The sequence below is a fragment of the Ostrinia nubilalis genome, chromosome 26 (assembly GCF_963855985.1).
Source record: "Ostrinia nubilalis chromosome 26, ilOstNubi1.1, whole genome shotgun sequence".
Taxonomy (NCBI): Eukaryota; Metazoa; Arthropoda; class Insecta; order Lepidoptera; family Crambidae; genus Ostrinia; species Ostrinia nubilalis.
The window spans coordinates 8531252-8548807 of record NC_087113.1 but is presented as its reverse complement, the minus strand read 5'-3'; the positions used below and the strand labels follow the sequence as shown (position 1 = coordinate 8548807).

The following is a 17556-nucleotide window of genomic DNA, read 5'->3' as shown; positions in this document are numbered from 1 at the left end:
TGTTCTAATTTCGGTGGCTATATTTGTGACCAGTAACCTATAAAGACCAATTTATCTATTCTATTCTACCAATTCATTTGTCCTGTCCTGACTTATTATGCAGATACTGCGAAAACTACTAAACTTTTTAGATAACATCAAAACCCATTAAGATTTTTTTTTATGAAACTATGTTAAAGGTAGAACCTAGCCTTTTGTTATATTGCAAATGTAAAAGAATAATGTTATAATTATAGAAATAGAAATACAGAAGTGGTCTAATTTTAGTGGAAGCTCAATTTACACCCTATATTTTTATGTGAAATTTTGAACTTGTAAAAGTATACCTATTCAAGTAAATTAGTTATTTATAAAAGGACTGGATTATACGCGTGCTAAGTGAAACTATATTTTTGTTAAGTATTTATGTAATAAAGTAAGATTTTGTTAAGTCTGTGTTGTTTATTAGTATCTTATATTATGTATTTGTACTATTATCATAAATTAATGATTTGTCATCAATTAATCAAAATTATCAATCACAATTTTTCTAAAAAAAATATATTTAATTCTAGTCCAAAAACTTTAAATTTATTTGAAACGACCAAAAATTTACACTCTTTTATAAAATAATGCAAACAGCTTATTAAGACTAGGCGCAGACCATCGAGTTTTCGTCGGCCGATAGTTTAGTCGGGCAGTTGATCAGTATGGGCATGTATGGAAGTGTGCACATTACACCGATTTGATTTGGCCGATTCTTCATACAATTTAAAATCGGGCACAACTATCGGCCAACTAAAAATCGATGGTCTGCGCCTAGTCTAAACCTATTTAAACCCTAATGAAAACATAAACAAAACAACAAAATATTAAGCCACCAAATTATTTTACGAACATCCCACCACACCCTGATGCGATTCCATTTAGAAAAGACGAATTTTATTGTAAATTGACTCTATCGAGAACCGATCTCGGGACCAACCGCGATTCACAGAACCACCACACCATCGCGCTGCCTAAAAAAATAGCTACCTACCTACATAATTTAATAAAATAAAATATGTAATAAATAAATATCTTTGGACATTTTTACACTACGCTTCTAGTCCAAAACTAAGCAAAGCTTTTACTATGGGCTCTAGACAACGGATATAACTTAAATACTTTTTTTTTGTAAATACATACATGTTATAGGGGAGAGTTCGGTATATTGTACCGCCGGGTAAATTGTACCACCCTCATATTTCGTAAAGTATTTATTGAATGTCTGTAATTGCAACACTCAGCGATACACAACTAAAATCAATTAATATCGGCCATGTGGTTTTTGCCGTGACAACAAACACGTGTGTTTTATTTTGAAAAGTATTTTTTCATTGTTTTCAAGTAACTTTTGACAATACATGTTTAGATTGTAATTTTGTTAAATTTAATCACAGGGTGTTTCTAATATATTATTTAGAAGCGTAAATTAGTGTGGATTACAATTATTTGAAACATTTTTCGATATTTATAAGCTATATTTTTTACCGATTTTTTAAAAGCACTATCACCTAGTCGGCTAAATTGTACCACATCAAGTTGTATGGAACTTTACCAAAGATTTTGAAATTTTTTTTAGTAAAGCATATTTTGAAGTTATAATAGCGTAGTTATGTTTGACTATCAATAAATGAAAGCAAAAGACTGGCAAAGTAGATTAGGTACAAGTGTGCGTTACGATAATTGGAATTACAAAACTTGTACTCAAAATCGTGATAACGTGTAAAACAATATCGATTGTCTATGTTATTAACTACTGTTCCTCTTCGTTTCCTAATTTGTTAAGAATGTATCGTATAATATTTTGCCATAGTTTTTTTATAGGCTTGAAATTTATTGAAATCCAATTTAGTAACCCTGTGGTACAAATTATCGAACCGGTTGGCTAAATTGGACCGAAGCTCTGAACTCGTACTTTGTTGATTTGTGCTAAATATACAACAATCATGTTAATTAATACTTATGAAATAATAAGTTGAATAATGTATCTTTTATTATATACCATGGACATTAGCAAAAACAAAAGAAAACTATGTGTAAAATGGGATTGAAAAAAACTGGTCCAAATTAGCGGACTCTCCCTTACATAGTAACACCCAGTCCCATCACAGAAATTAAAATTCATCATTTCAATTTCTGCCCGGCCGGGAATCGAACCCGGGACCTCTCGGTAGGTATAGTAGTCCGTTTTGAACCACTACACCAAACGGCTGACATAAAAGATAGTAGGTACTTTTCAACAACTTTTCAATTGAAAAAAATATTAGTATTGTGAATTTACACTGCGCTCAGTCCCAAACTAAGCAAATCTTGTATTATATTATAGGTACCTCAACAGATAAAAACAACCAATTAAACATCTTTAATACTATTTTCCTAGCTACATACATACACAGAAACAGAAAACACCCAAATTTTCGATAAAACATGGTCATGCACTCTAATACTCTACGGTAATCGAACCCACGACTTCAAGCTTACTCCGTTTCACGAAGCACCAAACCATGTAACCATCATAAAGAACTATTTTTAAAGCCACTTTAAAACCATTTAACACTGCACTAAAACAAAACCACAACCTATCAATAAAATCACGTGACCTAATTAATAAATTAAGACCACCTAAACAAGCCTTCGATATTAATTAGCTACAAATTAATTTACGCGGTCACCCATCCATTTACATCCCATCTCGTGGGTGCTTAACCACTAAAGTACGAAACCTATCATATTGCCTTGACATGGATCTGTGGTTGCCATAGGTCATGGAACTAGGCGTTGGAAAGGTCTAGTCTAGATTTAGTAAAATGACACGTAAATTTAATTTGCGTGAAATTTGAAATTTAGGTTTAAAAAATCTTAAAATGTGTGGTCCTTGGTCAAGAGATTTTTTAGTAAAAAAAATTTTTTTTGTTATCTTTTGAAAAAAAAAAAACTTTTTTTTTAATTATATTAATTTATATACCTTCTTTAATAATAATAATTTACGAAATATTTAGTTTGTTATGCAACTGGAATATGTAAATAAGGCTTAGTTTATTTTTAAGTTAAGTATGACGCTAATATTTAAAAAAAAGTCTCGTAGCATTTCAAACAAAGGAATTGTTTTGTTCAAATGTAGATTCATTATAACTTGAATTTATATTATTCACTTCCCTATATAACATAATTTAGCAATTTTATTTATTTATTATTATAAAAAATACCATCACAATAAAATCTCAAAAATCCCCACCCCATAGGGAAACGTATGACGTCACCACACAAACTACGTCACTGCAATCGGGTATTACAAAGAAAATCAGGTAACCTAGTTTATGGGGGCTTGCACTTGCCTCGGAGGGAATGACCTGCCCAATATAGAGCGTCTATATTTAGCCCGCAGGCTGTGCGGCGCTGTGAATGGTGCACCCACATCTAGGGCACACTGCAATGATTTGACCTATTTATTTTTCAATGGGTCGGTATGAACGGGAAGCCAGAGCGAGCCTCCATTCAGTAACAGGCGGACCCTCGGAGCTACGTGACCTACTTCGCGGGACGACGGGCCCGACCGGTTTTTTATTACAAAATTTAATATACCGTGTATATGTAAGCAAGTAAAGTGAAATTGGTGAAAAAAATCAGCGAAATTCAATCTAGAAGTGTAGCTAGAAAGTGTTCAAAAATCAGTGGATAGACTCTACATTTTTCAAAAAACCCCGCCTTGTGAGAATCTGGTTCAAGCGTGACGTCATTGGCGGGTAGACGCGACCGAGCGCTGTGATTGGCTGAAACTCGTACCGACTCTATCAGCCAATAGGGGCGCGTCTCGGCGAACTCGCCCGCGATCCTTGCGCCACCTGTCGCGCAGTCTCGCGGCGTTCATTGAATGGCCCGGCACGCCTGCGCACTGAGGCCCAACAAAGGGCCGAACTAAGACGGTTCGCAAGTGAATCTGATGTATTTATGTCATAAAAATGGTGAAATCTGTGAAGTGGCGAGTAGAAATTAGGATATTCGACGTGTCGAACCATGACCGGGGCATCTGAAAAGTAAGTTGTGTGTTGGTTACTCAGTTTTTGGGTCCTGTGCTTCGCCCTTCTATGTAGGCAGGGCCTTACCCCGGCCATCTTCCATATATCAGGAGATGTGTAATGTGATTTATAGTGTTTTAGCTGTTCAAACGAAGCAATATACAGCTCAAAAAAGGTTCAGGGCAACATTTGCGAGCTGAAGTATCTCATAAAATGGTTTGCCAAGCAAACTCCGCCCTCAGGTCACGGTGTCCCTGTGTAGATAATCAATGGAGTGTCGTTCATTCACAATAATGTAGGTAACACCACTCGGGGTCAATTCGAGCTAAGCTTATTCACCACTAAGCTGAATGGCTGGTACAGCGCGATTGTAAGAATATTGTACATTTACGCGTGACAGATGACAATGTTAATATTTTTAAGGGCGATATTAATGTGCTGTTTCTTTTGCCACTCAGTACATACACTGTGTGGGTTCTAAAAACCACATTGACCAATTAAGACGGCCATCAGTGGAATGTTTTCCCACAGTAAAATAATTAAGCTAAATTACGATTGTCCAAGCCTCCAAAGTATATTGTAAGTGCACGAACTACATTATACCATTTTATTACCTACTTGTATGGCTTAAAAGGAAACAACTCTTATAGAAATATTAATGGTCTTTTCGCACCTAATAAGCAAAATAAGCTGCGACTCTACCTTATGTTTCTCTACAAAATATATTACATGACCTTGTCTTTATCTTGAACTAAACCAAATAAGTATACAATGTTTAATATTACGTATGAGATTACGTTTAGTACTTTTATTCCCTGAAAATATAAATATCATATTACTCTACAATAATCAACAAAAGTTTTTATTTTAGCACCAATTACGACATTTTTTTTAACTTAGAAAATGTAGAGTTCTGGAAGTTCTCAATATAATTTTCAAGTAACATGATTCGGGGGTGTAATACTATAAAAATGTATACTATACTATTGTACTGTAACCTTAATTCTTAAGTAAAAGGCAAGAATCTAGAGATTTACATTCATAATGTCTCTACAAAGACAGGGCTGTAGAGCACAGAACAAAAACAAAAAAACATCTACCAACTACCTGGCATTAAATACTTGACAGTTATGGTCAAAAAGGGTTGTATTCTTTTTTAAAAGGGCCTCTACATGAACACAAAAAAAAAAAACAAAATAATTACGTTAAGTAGTACCTTAGTCCAGTCAATAAAGCATTATAGATGGAAAACTGTAGAACACAATTTCTGACTTCAGGACTTTATTTAGACTAGTTAGGAGGTGAACATAGCAAAAGTCCCCGCCCTTAGCCCTTGAGCCGACGGGGAGAGGGGGGTTTAAAGGTGCCACTTTTCGGTTTTTCGCTTAATCCTCGGAAACTATGCGTCCTAGTGACATGACTACTTTGAACCAAAAAAAGCATATTCAATTTGCTACAGATGAGATAGACAAGTTTTTCTATAAATTGTATAGTTTTCGCGGCATCTGCTCTAGAAGGTCTGTAATATTGGAAATTTTATTTTTGTCTTACATGTTCCCATCAGGAGAAAATCGACTAAATCAACATTGAGCAATCATTCTAGACATGCGGGAGCATGTTAAGCCTAGTTCCAGCGAAGGGACTACACCGTGCGTATATTTAGACGAATCACTTTGAGCCACTTTTGAATCCTCATCACTCAAAAACTACTGGGCATTAACACTTCAAATTTGGCTCATGTGTTGAGACTTACAAGATATACATCAGTTTCAAATTTCATAAATATACCTCAAACGGTTCTTTAGATATTGACGTCCAAAAATCTACATGTCTGACCTATAGACCAAATTCTAACCACTTCCAGATGACCTCGAAGGTTCAAATTTGGCATCCAGAAAGGTAGTTATGTAAATACAAAGGAACAAATAAAAAACCAGTAAATTTTAACATTTCACATGTGATAGATAGATAGTAGTGCTCTAAATATCGATTTTTGAACGTCAATACCTAAATAACCGTTTGAGGTATATTTATGAAATTTGAAGCTGATGTACATCTTGCAAGTCTCAATACATGAGCCAAATTTGAAGTGTTAATGCACAGCAGTTTTTGAATGATGAGCAGTCAAAAGTGGCTCTAATTGGTTCGTCTAAATATACGCACGGTGCAGTCCCCTCCATGCAACTAGGCTTAACATGCTCCCGCATGTCTATAGTGTTTGCTCAATGTTGATTTAGTCGATTTTCTCCTGAAAGGAACATGTAAGACAACAATAAAATTTCCAATTTTACAGACCTTCTAGAGCAGATGCCGCAAAAACTATACAAGATATAGAAAAACTTGACGGTCTCACCTGTAGCAAATTGAATAAGCTTTTTTTGGTTCATAGTAGTCATGTCACTAGGACGCATAGTTTCCGAGGATTAAGCGAAAAACCGAAAAGTGGTACCTTTAAACCCCCCTCTCCCCGCCGGCTCAAGGGCTAAGGGCGGGGACTTTTGCTATGTTCACCTCCTAACTAGGCTAAATAAAGTCCCGAGGTCAGAAATTGTGTTCCACGGATTTCTCTCTACACCGTCGTTAAGGCATTCATTGACTGGACTACTGATCCAGAGCTTTTTTTCGTTTTAAGTGAACTTGGAAGCAGCTGTTCAATTCATAATTTTGTCATCTTTTCTCTTTAATTGCATTATAACCTAATCTAACCTAACTAAACCTGCGGGGATTCACAGTGACCTTAAATACTTTTTTTTACAAAGATAAATACATTAATAAAAAGTTAAAAATTCCGACACATGCAGTAGCATTAGCTGCTTCTTTGATTTTCGTAATTGTAGAGCTAAGAAAAGAGTTTTTCTGTTCCAAAATCTATAAATATTACTATGAACGTGTGTTTATTTGTTTTATTAGTTGATAAAAAAAACTCTAGATATGAATAAACTTGTATTACCACGGCGTTGACGGTTTTTTACAATATAAAGACTTAGATAAGTAAATGTAGAGTCAAGTTCGAGCTTTCGATATTTACTTACATACGAGATTTACGAAAATTTTGCAACGGTTAAAGTGTTAAGCGACAGATACGGTCGGTACTTACAATTTACGACTCTTTGTGCATTTCTTTTGCATATTCAAAGCAACTGTCTCCAAATATGTTAGGTATTTTAAAACTTATCAACCAGCCATGATTTTGTGTCGATTTGATACAAGAATCTTGTAACAAGATTCATCACAGTCTCACAGTGCGCGTGGACGCACAGGGTGACACACGAACCAATCACAGAGCTCTATTCAACGCTATGCGTTCGATTTGCTGCTTCACTTAAGCAAGCATAGTTTGTGAATACGGGCGTTAGATAAGTTAGTAAGTTCAAAGAAATTCGTAATTATTCCAAAACAAATTACTACAAATAAATAAAGATAGAATTTGCACAATACTTATGCTGTTTTCTATGACGAATCAACTTTGCGACAAATCGACAATACCCCTTCAATATTACGATCTTTTGTCTTATGCCGATGTCAAAATTGGGGATAACCTATGTTCAGCAGTGGACGTCCTATGGCTGAAATGAAGATGATGTCAAGAACATATTTTGTCTTCTTCAATGTCTGGAGGCCTATATTCAGTAGTGGACGTCCTGTGGCTGAAATGATCATGATGTCAAGAACATCTTTTGTCATCTTCAATATCTGGAGGCCTATATTCAGCAGTGGACGTCCTGTGTTTACTTTAAAATGATGGTGATGATGATGTCAAAAAACATATTGTGTACAGTCTACCTAGTATGAAATTCAAAAAACAAGTATACAATCTATGAATCTAGCTAGCTTTGAGGTAATTGCTTAACTTTTACCTGCATTGCAATCGGTATCTAATTAGCTTGATTAATTGTAATTAATGCCCGCATCATACGTTTTTCCTGGTTGACGTCATAGAACTTAATTAAGACAATAATGTTATGTAACTATGCAATTTTACTTAAAATCGATGGCAATATTCATCATCATCATCATCATCATTTCAGCCATAGGACGTCCACTGCTGAACATAGGCCTCCCCCAATGACTTCCACATCGCACGGTTGGTAGCGGCCTACATCCAGCGCCTTCCTGCTACCTTTATCAGGTCGTCGGTCTACCTTGTGGGTGGACGGCCCACACTGCGTTTTCCGGTACGCGGCCTCCATTCCAGAACCTTGCTGCCCCATCGGCCGTCAGTTCTGCGTACTATGAGCCCTGCCCACTGCCACTTCAGCTTGCTAATCCGTCGGGCTATGTCAGCGACTTTAGTTCGTTCACGGATCTCCTCATATGCATGGCAATATTAAAATTGCATAAATAACATTAGTTTAATGTGTGTGGACGTCCTGGGGCTGAATTGATAATGATGATAGGCTTTAAATGTAACATATAGACGAAGTTACTTTAATCATACGTACGGAGTTCCCCACTATGTTACAACACCGATCTCATTGATTCCTTAACACCCACTTACAGGTTACAAAACTACATTTAAATTTTAAATGTTGAGGAAAAATTGCACAAATAAACTGAATGCTAAACGCTTATGATTTGATTAGCTTTTTCCGTGATACTTTTTAAGGTGTTCCATAAAACATCATACATAATAAGTGATGGATAGACGTCATATAAACAGAAAGGTTGGTCACCTTTCATTCAATAGTTAGAGCGGTAAAGCTCTACGTGTCTGAACCCGATACGAACCTGTGAAAATATAGTCCGGTCCGGTCACAGTACTATTTTTGTAAGATAGTTTCCGTCGTTTCAGCCAAATGACGTCCACTGCTGGACAAAGGCCTCCCCCAAGGTTTTCCTTAATGAACGGTCCTGCGCTGCCCGCATCCAGGCCCTTCCCGCGACCTTTACCAGATCGTCGGTCCACCTAGTAGGCGGCCTGCCCACGCTAGATACACGCAAGATAGTTTCTCCGTATTAGATCCGATTTCTTAGGTTTCTAGATCTGTATTTTGACGGATCCGCTCTTGTTTTTGACCGACCCCAAACTTCTAGATCTCGTAGACTACTTGTTTTTCAGTTTTAGAACGACGACTCCCTCTACTATCTTCAACAACTACCTGTAGGGCGTAGGGCTCATATCTTTAGGAGAACGAGGGTGCATATTAGTTTAATGTTTATAAGATACGAAAGTTTAGACGATACACTTAAAAAACTATCACGAATGTAACTGTCTAGCGGGCCTGATGATGTATCATCATCATCATTTCAGCCACAGGACGTCCACTGCTGAACATAGGCCTCCCCCAATGACTTTCACATCGGACGGTTGGTAGCGGCCTGCATCCAGCTCCTTCCTGCTGCTACCTTTATCAGGTCGTCAGTCACCTTGTGGGTGGACGTCCCACGCTGCGTTTTCCGGTGCGTGGCCTGAACCTTGTTGCCCCATCGACCGTCAGTTCTGCGTACTATGTGCCCTGCTCATTGCCACTTCAGCTTGCTAATCTGTCGGGCTATGTCAGCGACTTTAGTTCGTTTAGAGTAGGCGCACACCGTTGATTTTTCATCGGCCGATAGTTTAGTCGGGCAGTTGATCAGTATGGGCATGTATGGGAGTGCGCACACTACGCCGATTCGATTTGGCCGATTCTTCATTCAAATTAAAATCGGGCACAACCATCGGCCAACTAAAAATCAACGGTGTGCGCCTACTCTTAAACACACAGTGAAACAAATTGTAAAATATGTGACCTGCATAACCTGTGATTCACAATAAAGACATTATTTATTTATTTGTTTACTTTGTTGACGGATCTCCTCATTTCTAATTGGATCTTGTAAAAAACACTTTCCTTAGCACGCTGTGCAACTTTTTTATAGTAATCCTGCAACTGCAGTGACGACTGCATTACATGATGATAATGAATGTATTTTGTCCACAAAGTCTACATATCGCTCGTTACATCAATTTGCCTCTGGTAAATTAAAGAATTACATACTCCTGCATTAGTTCTAAATGACCTGATGACGGCCTGGTTAAGCGCTGGACGCAGGCCGCTACCAATTGATCAACGTGGAAAGCATTGGGAGAGGCCTATGTTCAGCAGTGGACGTCCTATGGCTGAAATGATGATGATGATCATAAATGCCTTATTTTGTCCACAGTGCCTACTTGGTGCGAGTGCGTGCGCAGGTGATGTGCCGCGACGAGGGCACGGGCGGCTGGGTGGCGCTGGGCGGCGGCGGCCTGGCTGACGTCATGGTCGGCCGGCGCGCCCGCCACGTCCACCGCCTCTCAGGTCAGTTGCAGATCCTTCTAGAACTTTCTAGCATCTTTACAGCAGTTCTGGAGCCTTCCAGAACATTCTAGAAACTTTCCAGCGCGCCTGGAGCCTTTCAGCACATTCTAGGACCTTTACAGCAGTTCTGGAGCCTTCCGGGACGTTGAAGAAACTTCTAAACTCTTCCAGCAGTTCGCAACAGCTTGCTGCTGAAGATAATGGAGCTTATACCGATAGAAAAATCAAGAAAGAGGCTGCTGATGAAGATAACATAGATGCAACACGTGTAATGGGGATCTCGCGCAAAGAAAAAACAAAAGTAAGTCACAAAATTGTGCAAAAGAGACCCACGGGACACCCGATTTTGATACTGCCTCTCGCTCTTGCATAGTCACCGGAGCGGATCCAAGCTCGATCGTCTTTGCTGAGTGGATACCTTTTCAGTATCATTGTAATTACCTTCTCATTAAATAATGTTAAGTATTGCAAGTGTATTGTCGATGATACTGAATAAACATTTTTTCTTTCTTTCTTCTTTCTTTCTTTTGTTTTTTAAATCGAATGCGCGTTCACTGAAGCAAATAAAACAAATGAGCATCGGTGATAGCATTGTCCATGAGATTAAAGACAAAAAAGCATCTTCAAATGAGACCGTCTTTTGTTTTGTGTTCGTTTTGATGTAAGCACAGAATCAGATAGTTGCTTCTTTGCGACGAGGGTACGGGCGGCTGGGTGGCGCTGGGCGGCGGCGGCCTGGCTGACGTCATGGTCGGCCGGCGCGCCCGCCACGTCCACCGCCTCTCAGGTCAGTTGCAGAACCTTCTAGAGCCTTTCCAGAAGTTCTAGAACCTTCCAGAACCTTCTAGACCTTTCTGACACCTTTACAGCGCGCCTGGAGCCTTTCAGCACGTTCTAGGACCTTTACAGCAGTTCTGGGGCCTCTTAGAAGATTCTAGGATCTTTTCAGCAGCCTTTGAGCCTTCCGGGACGTTCAAGAAACTTCTAAACCTTTCTAGCAGTTCGCAATAGCTTGCTGGTGAAGATAAAGGAACCGATACCTTCTAAAACCTTTCCAGCAGTCCTGGAGCCTTTCAGAACGATGTAGGCCCTTCCAGAAGTCCACACCAGCTTGCTACTGAAGATAATGGAGCCTATGTCGATGGAAACATCAAGAAAGAGGCTTCTGGTGATGATAACATAGATGCAACATGTGTGATGAGGACCTCGAGCAAAGAAAAAACAAAAGAAAGTCACAAAATTGTGCAAAAGAGACCCACGGGACACACGATTTTGTTACTGCCTCTCGCTCTTGCACAGTCACCGAAGCGGAACCAATGTTGATCGTCTTTTGTTTTTTCAATTCGAACGCGCGTTTTCGGAAGCGATTAAGACAAATGACTATCGATGATTGCATTGTCAATAGAATTAAAGACAAAAAAGCATCTTCAAATGAGACCGTCTTTTGTTTTGTGTTCGTTTCGATGTAAGCACAGAACAGATATAGTTGCTTCTTTGCGACGAGGGCACGGGCGGCTGGGCGGCGGCGGCCTGGCCGACGTCATGGTCGGCCGGCGCGCCCGCCACGTCCACCGCCTCTCAGGTCAGTTGCAGAACCTTCTAGAACCTTTCCAGAAATTCTAGCGCCTTCCAGAACCATCTAAACCCTTCTAGCAGTCCACACTAACTATTCTGGGGCCTTACTGAAGGTCCTAGGCCCCTTCAACAATCTTGGAGCCTCCCGAAACATCCTAGATCCTTCTAAACCCTTCCAGCAGTTCGCAACAGCTTGCTGATGAAGATAAAGGAACCGATACCTTCTAGAGACTCTCCAGCAGTCTGGAGCCTTTCAGAACGTTGTAGACCCTTTCAGAAGTCCACTCCAGCTTGCTGTTAAAGATTCTAGAACCAAATCCAATGGAAACATGAGAAAAAACGCTTTTGATGATGATAACAAAGATGCAACACGTGTGATAAGACTTTTAGGAGTGAAAAAACAAAAGAAAGTCACAAAATTGTGCAAAAGAGACCCACGGGACACACGATTTTGATACTGCCTCTCGCTCTTGCACAGTCACCGGAGCGGAACCAAGCTCGATCGTCTTTTGTTTTTTTAAATCGAATGCGCGTTTTCTGGAGCAAATAAAACAAATGAGCATCGGTGATTGCATTGTCAATAGAATTAAAGACAAAAAAGCATCTTCAAATGAGATCGTCTTTTGTTTGCGAATTGGTTTCATCTTTACTTCAAGCACAAAGATAGTTTGCTTCTTTGCGATGAGGGCACAGGCGGCTGGGTGGCGATGGGCGGCCACCGCCTCTCAGGTCAGTTGCGGAACCTTCCAGAACCTTATAGACATTTCTAGCACCATTACAGCATATTCTCAGCATATTCTAGGATCTTTTGAGCAGCCCTGGAGCCTTCCAGAGCCTTTTAGAACCATCTAAACCCTTCTAGCAGTCCACACTAGCTTGCTACTGAAGATTCTAAAACCAAATCCAATGGAAACATGAATAAACAGGTTCCTGATGATAATAACAAAGAAGCAACAAGTGTGAAACGACTTAGGAGTGAAAAAAAAAAAAAAAGAAAGTCACAAAATTGTGCAAAAGAGGCCTACGCATCGTGGGATTTTGATACTGCCTCTCGCTTAATAAGATTTATCAAGAACCTAAAATCACAAAGTTTTCTGTAAAATTCATGAATGACAATTTACAGTAGTGGTTTGACGTCATCATTCACCTTTCGTATTAAACGAACTGGGATGACCCGAAATCAATAAATTAATATGAACAAAAATATAGGTCACTCGATTCACCTCTCGGAAAAGCCCGCGAAATGTAACGCATGTGAAAAAGAGAACAGATATTGAAAAAACAAGGCATATGCCATTAACAATTAAATTTATCCGTCTATTGGAAACGGATTTTCTGGGAAACTGTATTGTGGGCTTGGAAAATGCGTCATTGCAGCTCGGACCTTCGTGCAAGCAACTACAGTTACATTTTAGAAATTATTGATTAGTTTTTTATCAATAGTGGAAATAGTTTCAAATTAGTTCAAAATCTCTTTAGTTTTAGTACGTTTTTAGTACTTAAATTGTGTGGTTGTATTTTGGACAAATAAGGTACAGGTAAGTGGGTGTTTAATGAAAGAATTATTGATTAGTTTGGTATAATAGTAAAAACAGTTTCAAATTAGTTTAAAATCTTTTCAATTTTCGTACGTTTTTAGTACTTAAATTGTGCACTGGTATTTTAGTCAAATAAAGCACAGGTAAGTGGGTATTTAATGAAATAGTTATTATTGATGAGTTTGATATTAATACTAGTATGTTACTTTAAATTATAAAGAAAGAAAAAATGTTTATTCAGTATCATCGACAATACACTTACAATACTTAATATTATTATTATTAAATTAGGTACCTACTTTAATATCTTTTTATTTATAGTGCGTTTTAGTACTTAAGTTGTGTACTCATATTTTGGATATTTGAAGCAGGTAATTATTTAGAATTATGTAGGATTTTCATATGAAAGTAGAAAACAGGGCGTGGTCCCATATGAATACTTACTGAAACTTTTAACTTTCATAAGATGATTTAGAGTAGGCGCACACCGTTGATTTTTAGTTGGCCGATAGTTGTGCATATGAAGAATCGGCCAAATCGAATCGGCGTAGTGTGCGCACTCCCATACATGCCCATACTGATCAACAGCCCGACTAAACTATCGGCCGACGAAAAATCAACGGTGTGCGCCTACTCTTAGATCCTTAAAAGGAGTTGCAATGGTGTAAAGAGAAGATATTATCAAGCGTTCTTTAGATCAATTACTTAACGTCCATGTCAGTTACCATTAAGTTTCATTCCAAGCTCAATTCAGTTCACTTCTAGCTTTAAACCATACCACCATTGGTGTATTTCCAGGGGGGCTCGGAACTCACATGAATCAGCGCGGGGGATGGGGGATTGGGGGTGCGATTAGTATGTGAAAGATGATAAAGTATGTAAAATTCTTATTGCAAAGAATTTCTGGGGTGGGTCCGCTATATACGCGCATGCATGCCACCAAGACAACTTCTCGGTTCTTACTGATCCAGTATCTTGTTATAGGCACACCATTTTGCCTTAAGTTCTGCAACTTAATGATTGTCTTCTACGTTCTTCAAAATTGACTTAAGAGCACATTCTTGACATCTGATGAGGGGTCCCATTGCAATGGGCATTAGTAACTAGCGGCCGCCCGCGACTTCGTACGCGTGGATCCCGTTTTACCCCCTTAGGGGTGGAGTTTCGTAAAATCCTTTCTTAGCGGATGCCTACGTCATAACATCTACCTGCATGCCAAATTTCAGCCCGATCCGTCCAGTGGTTTGGGCTGTACGTTGATAGATCACTGTCAGTCAGTCAGTCAGTCACCTTTGAATTATATTATTTAGATAGATGATTCTTCTTCTTTCGACTGGGTTATCTTTTTAACAGTGTTGTTGTCCACAGCCGGAGCAGAAAATGGCGACACAACATCTACGCCTGCCAGCGCACCCACACACGAGTACTACATACACGGCAAACGGATCAGCGACAATATGGTGAGTCAGTCATCAGTCGTCATCATTTCAGCCAAAGGACGTCCACTGCTGGACAAGGGACCTTCACTGGTTGAGTTTTTATTAACGGCAAGCTGTAGATCCTGGCTACACAGGAGTTGCAGCGGTGGGGACGAGACATGGGAGTAGTCCCCCAAAGATTTCTACAACGACCGTTCCTGCTCTGCCCGCATCCAGGAGCTTCTCGCGACTTTCACTAGATCGTCGGTCCACCGAATGGAGGACTTAAATATCAGCTTTAGGTACTGACATTTGACTCCACAGCCATTGTGTACTTACTAAGGGAAATATGCGAGCATCAGATCTCCGCAACCCGTCTGACCAGCTTGGGGAGTGTAGGACGAATCATCCATTTGCCTTTGGTGAATTAAAGGAGTGGTTTATTGGAGACTAACACCCGTATTCACAAACGATGCGTACACCCGTATTTACCCGTATTCATAAATAGATACAGCTATGTGTTAAGTCTTTACCAAATACTATACCCCTGTTAAGTGTTGGTTTTAAACAATGTTCTTATTCATTTCCAAGGTTGAAAGATGAGCAAATTGTTTCTGTGAGTATGAGTTTACATCGTGTGCCCCATAAGTAGTTCTATAGGCTAAATAAATGCATAGATGCTATGAAACGGCAGGCTATGTTTACAGGATGTATCATGCAGGTATATCTATTTGTTAAAGTACAGTCTCTAGCACATTAAACCACACATTTCCGTTGCAAAAAAAATAAGATAAAAATAGGACTATATAAGATGCCTCCGTATTACCTTGATGTCGCATCGTCTGTAAAGTCAGCGCCAAATGGTTCGTGACAACCAAAGTAACCGACATAGCTCGCAGAATTGCTAAAATCAAGTGGCAGTGGGCGGGGCACATAGCTCGTAGAGACGATGGCCGTTGAGGCAGGAAAGTTCTCGAGTGGCGACCACAGGCTGGAAGACGTAGCGTGGGCAGGCCTCCTACTAGGTGGACCGACGATCTGGTAAAGGTCGCGGGAAGAGCCTGGATGCGGGCAGCGCAGGACCGTTCATTATGGAAAACCTTGAGGGAGCAATCGCCAGCAGTAGACGTCATTTGGCTGAAACGAACGAACGAACGAACCCAAAGTAGCTAAGAAGTCCGCAACACGTCTTTGTTACAATTTTATTAGAATAAGGTTGTGTTATCTTTTGGTCACTTTGGGTGTCACAAACTATTCGACGCTGACTGTACTGTTTAAGGATAACAACAATGAACTCATTTTCCAAGTTTGACTAGAATGATGCCTTTACGTCATCAGTTGAAATCATCTACTTCTATTTTTGGACAACATCCACCAACCAAGTGACTATAATTTCATTCCATTGTACTTACAACTGAGAATTAAAATGATTTACCTATTTCCTATCATCCCAATCCCAACTAATATTATAAATGCGAAAGTAACTCTGTCTGTCTGTCTGTCTGTCTGTCTGTCTGTCTGTCTGTCTGTTACGCTTTCCCGCTTAAACCTCGCAACCGATTTTGATGAAATTTGGCATAGAGATAGTTTGAGTCCCGGGAAAGAACATAGGATAGTTTTTATCCCGGTTTTTGAAACAGGGACGCGCGCGATAAAGTTTTTCTGTGACAGACAAAATTCCACGCGGGCGAAGCCGCGGGCGGAAAGCTAGTATCAAATAAATTGGCACTGAAAAACGTCGAAATTAATAGCTAAATGAAAAATCAGGACTCTGTGGAAAAAGTGCCCTGTAGGCCTAGGATACACTCCGCGATAAGTGGTTATCATATCACCCCATTTTATCGATTTTACCCATACATTTTGACGTCGATAAATATATCACGGCGCGCATCCTAGCCCGTCTTTAAATACTAACGAAACTCAAAATTCTATTCAATTTCAAACATAGATTAAAATAGGCTTTTGATTGGTTGAATTTTAATACGTGTGTTTTGTCGAGTTTTGCGCGATGTACAAAACAGAAGCTGTGTCCTATTAATTATTAACAAGTTCATACCTAACACCATTTTACATACTTAGGTATATCAATTCCTACAATAAAGTACTAGTTGTCATCCATACATTTTGTATCATCGTGATTCAATCCAGCAACTTTGCCGACTGCTATTCCCAAACATACATCCATTGACTCTAGTAAAGGACGTATAATGCTAAAATTCTAACTCATCTACTGGCACCATCGGGACTCAAACCCTCAACCTTACTCATTGCTATCCCTGTACCTTCCAGGTGGTCCTCGAATGCACAATAAAGAAGGACTTCCAATACAACAAGGTGATGCCAACCTTCCACCACTGGGTGACCGACGAGAAACGCTTTGGGCTTACCTTTCAAACGGCTGCAGACGCGAGGGCTTTCGACAAGGGCGTCAGGACTGCTATTGAGGAGCTGCTAGACGGTAAGGCTTAGGGAATAGAGTCCATTATTGAACTGACAGCTTAGCTATCCCCACTTGAACTTCTTGTGACTTACCTATTGCTTGATGATAGCCTATAGCCTTCGACAAGGGCGTCAGGACTGCTATTGAGGAGCTGCTAAACGGTAAGGCTTAGGGAATAGAGTCCATTATTGAACAGCAACTTCTAATGACGTAGTTACTACAGGCAATGTCTTAAGCCCTGGAGATAGAGTTCATTATGGAACCAGC

At 39.5% G+C, this 17556-nt stretch overlaps 1 protein-coding gene across 1 annotated transcript in view; it reads left to right on the top strand.

Annotated features, from left to right (window-relative positions):
* The first annotated feature begins 3895 nt into the window (after positions 1-3895).
* Positions 3896-17556, top strand: part of LOC135084376 (sprouty-related, EVH1 domain-containing protein 2) — a 28414-nt gene continuing 14753 nt past the window's right edge. The window contains exons 1-7 of the mRNA XM_063979151.1: positions 3896-4058; positions 10185-10318; positions 10390-10619; positions 11018-11105; positions 11823-11900; positions 14800-14891; positions 17139-17307. Coding sequence (XP_063835221.1) covers positions 4039-4058; positions 10185-10318; positions 10390-10619; positions 11018-11105; positions 11823-11900; positions 14800-14891; positions 17139-17307 — 811 coding nt within the window. The 5' untranslated portion in view covers positions 3896-4038. The remainder of the gene's footprint in view (positions 4059-10184; positions 10319-10389; positions 10620-11017; positions 11106-11822; positions 11901-14799; positions 14892-17138; positions 17308-17556) is intronic.